This window comes from Montipora foliosa, chromosome 11 (assembly GCF_036669935.1).
Source record: "Montipora foliosa isolate CH-2021 chromosome 11, ASM3666993v2, whole genome shotgun sequence".
NCBI lineage: Eukaryota > Metazoa > Cnidaria > Anthozoa > Scleractinia > Acroporidae > Montipora > Montipora foliosa.
In genome coordinates, this window is record NC_090879.1 from 5,543,988 (window position 1) to 5,551,487 (window position 7,500).

Sequence of the window (7,500 nt, forward strand, 5' to 3'; positions counted from 1 at the left end):
AACAAAAGTAACCTACATGCAACAACACCTATTATAGAACACTACTTTTTACAGAGACACTATTGAACACTAATAACTAATAAACTACTTTAAAAAGTTCGACTCACGATACATTACTTCAACTACTGTCTAGAAGATAACTATATAAAAATTCCATTTGTCATAAAATTTGTGAATTGTTTTGTTCCTGGCACTAATGTACTTTTTTGTTTGTATTTTGATGTTCACTTTTGCTCGAAAGCAGGTTAATTAAATTGGGAGGAACTCCATTCCTTCTGCAATCCCACAGATGCAATTTGCCTATGATTATCAAATAATTTAATGTGGGGCATATTGAGGAGATCACTCCAAGAATAACATCTTGTAGGCTGAGACTTATCTGTTGTTTTGTTAACTGGAAAATAGATAGTTCAAAGGTTTTCCAAAACTGATTTGAATGTGGACACTGAAACAGAAGATGGTACAAAGTTTCCTTCTTATGGTTACAGAAAGAGCAATAGAAGTTTTCAATGTAGCCGATCTTATACAATTTATCATTAGTGTACCGGATTGTATTTAGGTCTTCATATTGAAATGCCTTTAGATAAGGTTCACAAGTGACAGTATGTGGAAGTTTATAAGACTTTTCAAGCCGTGAGCGGTCTTGAAAGTTGCACGCCTTGTCTATTTATATTGTATGTGACGACGCGTGGGATCTGAAGAGGAAATCGAAGCGTCCCAAAAGCCCATCAAATCACCCAGGACTACGTAGAAAATAGTGGGTGAGTAAACTTTATTTATCTGGCTGTCCATAAATTTTTCGAAAAGAAACATTGCGATTTGAATATTTTATGGCACATTTTCCTCGATCAGTTGATCAAATAACGTGACGTCACGCGCTCTTGCATCCTTAGCGTGTCTGCGTGTGGTGTCATCGTGTTTCAAACACAAATTTCACATTTCATCACGTTTCAAACAGAAGAATTAACATGTGCATAATGATAATATCAGTCGGTTCCTCTGCATAAATAGCCCTAGGAGTCTTTACAAGTTTTGTCAAATATGAATGAATTTCACTTTTTTAAAAACATTGCTGAAGCTAAATAATTTAAAGATCTTTGAAATGGAAATGAACGAAAGTACCGATTCAAAAACATTGACTCGGTACAGACGTAAACAGAACAAACAATGCCAACGATACTGGAAACACAACAACCGTAACATCCAACTAGACACCAACTCCTGTTATCAACCTCAGCAATCTCTCTTACGCATCATGAAACTCAACTCCTTGCTCGAGGTCTTAGTTTCTGTCCTACACCACACAACACAAATTGGACAGAAATCAAGGCTGATTTAAACGACTTCGCACGACCTTCCTCCTCAACCTACCAGAAACCCATTCAATGTTAAAAGCTCTTGGACTCCTCCTTCCAACAGAGATCCTGCACTTGATGTCTTCTTACATGCAGTTGAACAAGACATCTTTCACACCCCTCTGGAAAGCGTACGCGACAAACTTTCTGAGTAAAATTTATTACATTCACATTTTTGCTTAGCAATGTAATCGAGTTCCTGTTTTCCGAGAATGTCATGCTATGGTGATTATTTCCTGTTCCATTTGATTATGTGAATATTGAAATGCCCTCCATTTTTACAAAACATATAGTTTGCCATTAAATAATTCATGTGCCTTAGAGTGAAAATTAATTTTCAAATTATTTCCATATAGATTTCCAAATAATTAAAGATAAACCAAAAAATACAAATTTGCCGTAAAATGAAAAATTGCTAAAAAATCAAAAATCACAATTTGCCTAGCCAGAACAAAAAAAATGCCATTAGCGGGGTTGTAGTAATGTAACAAAGCGATCAGGTGAGAACGTGCCGTATCGTGTCTTACATTTCTACTATTGTTGCTGGAAACAACGGGCCTTCCAGGATGTCCTTGTCAGCGGATTTTGGGTAAGATGTATCTATCGTCCGATTTCTTTGCTCAGTCAACCAAGCAAGTTATTAGAAAGTCTGGTCTGCCAACTAGACGCTTTTCTGGAGCACCACAATCTGCTAAGCAACTCACAATGGGGTTTTAGGAAAGGCAGATCTACAGAGTTGCCACAACTTCACATGACAAAAAAATGGAGATACGCTCTAAATCAAATCGGCGTAATCTTCATAAATTTCCAGAAAGCTTTTGACCGTTTTTCCCATCATCTCCTACCTTCAAAGCTGCAAGCTTCTGGTATCTACAGTAATGCCTTGAACTGGATCTTAGATTATCTCTGTAACAGAAACCAATATGTTTCAATCAATGGGTACAATTCTACAACAATGAAGATTCCCTCGGAGGTACCACAGGGGTCCTTACTAGGTCCCAGACTTTTTACCATCTTTACAAATGACCTCCCAAGCTGTCAAGATTCATCCAATTCTTCAAATATGGAAATGTTTGCAGACGATTCCACTGCTTTTGTGATTCGTGACTCCGTTGACTCTATTGCTGTCCACATCCAATCCAAAACGTTTTGCAACAACTAAATAGCTGGGCACGACTCAACTGCATGTCAGTTCATGCTATTGGCCGTTTTTATACTAGAGACGCATAATCCGTCCAGACGAATTATGCGTCTCTCATGTTATCCGTCTAGTGTAAAGACGGGACGAACTATATGAGACGCATGATTCGTCTTGGACGAACTTGAGCAAACATTTTTTCTGCGTCTGTTAATTTCGTCTAGTATAAAGACGGGCACTAGACGCATAATGCGTCTGGACGAACTTTCCACTTTAGTGCGTCTTCGAAGACGCACTAAAATAAATTCTTCGTCCAGACGCATAATGCGTCTTGTGGCCGTCTTTATACTAGACGAATTTAACAGACGCAGAAAAAAAGTTTGCCCAAGTTCGTCCCAGACGAATTATGCGTCTCTAGTATAAAAACGGCCATTAAAACGGAAATTATGTTTATATCCAAGTCACATAAATCAGTCGAGCGACCTGCTTTTCAGAGGCAGTCGTGTTTTGTCACGCAAACAAATAAAATGACCGAGGGAGGCTTGGGAAAAATGTGTAAGAAGGGACTGCACCCGTTGCAGTAACCGACGCGTTCAGAATTTCCCGTTGCAACGGGAAATTTGGATCGGTCCGTTGACAATGCACCGCTGTCACATTTTTTTGACGGGTTAATTTCTTCTTGTCAGATTGTGCTTCGATTATAAGCACGATATGGCTTTTGCGGAAGATTTCGATCATTTATCCCTTCAAATGGAAAACATGGAACACAAACAAGAGCAGAAACTTGCGATCGAAGCTCTCCTATTGGGCAAGTATGTTATGGCTGTGCTACCAACTGGTTTTGGCAAGACCATTATTTGTGAGAGCTTTGTCTACGGGTGACCGAAATCAAACGCCATCCGCTCGTGGTAATCGATCAGCATCACCGAAGACCAGATATCTATGGGTAGTTGCCTTCGAGAAGAAAGGGAATTTGTTAAAGGAAATATGACTTTAAACAAATATTGAGTCATTATTTCTCCAGAACAAGCTCTGTCTTGTGACTTCAGACTTAATGATTGACGAGTCGACTGTTCTAAACAAGAATTTGTCCTTGATAGTTGTGGACGAACATCACACCGTCGAAAGTTGCCAAAACACTGCAACATTCAATTTAACATTTATTCTGCAGATCTGGCAAAAATCGGAGGCCTCTCTCTGCTTAGCTTTTCTACCGCTCTTTTTACCGGGCTTCTTTGGAGTGTCGTTCATTAAATTCAAAGTAAATATAGTAGTTTTTTCTGCGGTTTCCTTTCCGAATAGTTGATTGAATTCGACACACACATTTATAAATATTCCCATGCCGTTACTGAAGTTATTTTGAGTGTTTATTTACATTAGCAATGAGAAAGGCCGAATCATCTGTCATATCACTTTCACTAATTAGATTAACAGATTTGGTCATTCTGAACGCCTCGGTTACTGCAACGGGTGCAGTCCCTTCTTACACTTTTCTTCCCAAGCCTCCCTCGGTCATTTTATTTGTTTGCGTGACAAAACACGACTGCCTCAGAAAAGCGGGCCGCTCGACCGATTTATGAAGAGACTGCTCGCAGTCTATGTGTGGGAGTCAAATTAGACAATAAGCTTAGCTGGACACCCCATATTAAATAAATTGCTGCAAATTTTAATGCAAAAATAAACAAACTGGTTTGGGGTCAGTTTGTACAAGGAATTTTTTGTCTTGTCGTCATGTTATTTACGTAAAGTCGTATGTGTGTTTAGATGTCACTAGTGATGTCACTGTAGAGTTGTCTGTAAAATTTATTGTCGTTAAGTTGACGAAAGCATTCGTTTATGTACCAGTCGGAATCCATGATAACTGTCCCCCTGATCCTTGGTCAGCGGGTTTTTATGATAATATCGGTTCGTGAGTGTAATTGTTTGCGATACGTTCGTGTTTAGATTCTCTTTCGATACACTCCGCATTATGTTATAACTGTGCACATTCCTGAGTACTTGAGGTCAGCGGTCACACTTCAAAGCAAGCATTGACATGCAAATACGCAACATATAACCAGCCAAACGCATATTAGACAAATCCATTCTCCTCTTCGTGCTTACTTGTCGGCGGTTACGGTAAACTATACCTCTAGTACTGTTCTAGAGCGGATTTACTTCCAACCACCGAAATGGGCAAGACACTCAACGAGTCTACAAATATATATACGCTCAAAGCGAGCGATGAGAACATGCCCGAATCGGGCGAGATACTCGAAGCGAGTAACAACAACGACGATTTTGAAGTTGATATTGAAGACTTTACAAAGTCAGTTGGGGTTGCACGAACTGTTTTCGTCAATGGAGTCAATGAAGTCTCTTATCTCCCAAGTAATAACTACGAAATGGCCAGCTTCTGGACCTTTAGTTGCTAGCCTGGTCAAGCGAAGCTCAGTAGCTGCGGCTGACGAGTCGCAACCTACACGTGTCGCCAGCGCGACTGATGCTGGCTCTTCCGACCCCTCACAACCCATTTCATGTACTGATACAACTGCTGAAGCAGCAGAGCTGGACCTGCCATCAATCTTTGATAACTCGCATGCGAAAGGTCCCAAAGTGAGTGAGGTCTTAGCCTTAGGAGTAAATGAGGCTTGTACGAAAAAAGCCTTGGCTTCCAAGCTTAAGGAAATTGAGGCTACTAAGTGCAAAGCACCCGAAAATCGTATTTTCTTGTGTGTGCCAAAGTTCAACCTTGAATTCTGGTTTGAGCTAGGCAGGCAGGCAAGGACCAAGGATCTTGCACTGCAAGAGGCCCACAGTGGTATTACCAAGGGAGTACAACCAATTATTGAGTTAGTAGAAAAGATCTCGAACGCTCAAAAGACCAAGTCGGAATTGAAGCCGGACTCCTTCACTACTCCTCTCGTTGAGTTAGCCGACAGTTAGTAGCATAGTTGAGCTACAGAGTTAACTGAAGAGATTGTAATGTGAAGTGCTAGATTTGCTCAGTCGGTAGAGCGACGGAGATCTAACTCGAACGTCGTGGGTTCAATTCCCACCCTGGTCAGAGTTTTTCTCTGTCCTTGTGTGGGCCCATTTCCATCAGTAGGGCTAACGCTCACATGGTTCATATGGGATAGAAATCTAGCACTTCACATTACACTCTATTCAGTTAACTCTGTTATGTATAAAGCAGCTCCGCCTGCGTTTGTTGGCGAGTCCGTGTGAAAAAAATGATAGCCTCTGATATTATTAACATTAAGCCAGTTACACACGAGCAATTTTCCCTAGACAAGTGTCATTGACAATGTTCATATGCTCATGTGTTTCACGAAAGATAAATTTCTTTGACGCGTTTTGCCTTGACAAGTCTTATTTGCTGGTGTGAACGAATTAACAAGTTTTCTTTGACAAGCTTTCACTGTAGCCTGCAATACAATTACACAGTGGACGACGAAAAAACAAACTGTGCCCCCGCAATTTCTCAATTTTCTTGACAAGTTTTCCCAGTCGGCCCGTACAGACGAGAAAGTTCTGCTATGTGTCAATTTTTTCCTTGACAACTGCACTTGTTCAAAAAAGTTCTTCTTTACACACCAGTAAATAAAATTTGCCGAGTGATAACTTGTCAATGAAAACTTGCTCGTGTGTAACCGGCTTTAGAAATAGATTTCTCACCTAGTTTTCGATAGTTTAGTTTCAGTAATTCCACGTATATCCAGCTTGGAGTCAAGGGAGCATAATAGTTCTTCCAATGGATTTAGGTTTGTAGATAAACTTCTAATATTGCAATGAAGAATTGAAAAATATTTATTACATCTAGATTGTCTAGCATTTTATTAAAACCACAGACTGAATAATATTCTGAGAAAGGGGTATTTAACATTAGATCTGGGTCGCTCGCGACGAATTTATTTGGATTTGGCAAGAGGTCGTAAAGGTCAAGATCATGGCGCCTATCAAGCCAGCTGCCAACCACAGCATTAAATTCCCTATCAGTTAAATCATAAAATGGGAAACAACTACTTACGTTTTCCTGGTATTCAGCCTTATTTACCTCCGCAATTATACAAGTTGAAAGAAGTCCTTAAACTGATAGCTAATGATCAAGAACGGCCGGTCTAATTTGCAGGTCGCAGGTCGCGGGTTGCAGGTCATTGTTTCACCAATACATAAAGTATCCTAAACATTCATAAAAGCTAACCCTAGGCCTAAAAACGTTTGTTTAGGCCTAATTAGGCCTAAGGTTAGCTTTTAAGAATGTTTAGGATACTTTCTGTATTTGTGAAACAATGACCTGCAACCTGCGACCTGCAAATTAGACCCGCCGGATCAAGAAACTCTTCGAATTCCTCGTGGGTTACAAAACATTTCGTAATGGAGCTCTGCGCTTTCTTCAGCACTATTTTACCGTTAGCCGTCAAAAGAAACTTGTAGTTGTGTTCGCGCTTGAATTGTAAAATTCTGCCCAGTAGTCGTTTTCTGCATGGCGTTAGACCTTCGTTGACATGGATTTGCAAACCACAGACGGGAGATCTGTAGTCCGCTTGGATTTCAAGTTTTTCCTCTTGCTGTAGATTTCATCCCTTTTCTCTCTTCGAGTGAATTTAACAATTAGTCGGTCTTTCACTTTCTTCGTTGGCGGTAAACGATGAGCGATCGCTATATCCTTTACGTCGAGATTTACTCCCATAATTTCAGACAGCTCTTTCACCAGCAACGCTGGGTTGTCGTATGGTACGACTGGAATACCGGTTATTTTGAGAGTCCCTTCGCGCGTACGGCGTGAGCTTATCCAACTTGACCTCTACACTATAGCCATCGTTGCCGAGCTTGTTTATGTCTTCCTCAATCTCTTGAATTTGACCTTTAACCCCTTCGTTGCGTTCTTTTAAGTTCTTGATCGTCGATATCACAGTGTCGTATTGCTTTGAAATAAAATTTTGGGACTTTTCAATTTCGTCGAACCTTTTGTTGAGGTCGAGGAGACGAGCCTTAAGCGAGTCTATTTCCTTGCGGATTTCCTTT

The 7,500-nt window shown here is 40.3% G+C and overlaps 2 protein-coding genes across 4 annotated transcripts in view; both read right to left on the reverse strand.

Moving 5' to 3' along the window:
* The window catches only part of LOC137977842 (centrosomal protein of 104 kDa-like), a 34,842-nt gene extending 32,543 nt beyond the window's left edge, over positions 1-2,299 (reverse strand). For 2 of the 3 annotated variants that reach the window (XM_068825186.1, XM_068825187.1), the window contains exon 1: positions 1,372-1,545. In XM_068825186.1, the coding sequence (XP_068681287.1) occupies positions 1,372-1,464 (93 nt within the window). In that variant the 5' untranslated portion in view covers positions 1,465-1,545. Of the gene's footprint in view, positions 1-1,371; positions 1,546-2,200 lie in introns of those variants that run through there. The other variant, XM_068825185.1, reaches the window with a different exon arrangement.
* Positions 2,300-7,169: 4,870 nt separating this feature from the next.
* Positions 7,170-7,500, reverse strand: part of LOC137976597 (UPF0134 protein MPN_137-like) — a 393-nt gene continuing 62 nt past the window's right edge. The window contains exon 1 of the mRNA XM_068823970.1: positions 7,170-7,500. This exon is cut by the window's right edge and continues 62 nt beyond it. Within this exon, the coding sequence (XP_068680071.1) occupies positions 7,170-7,500 (331 nt within the window).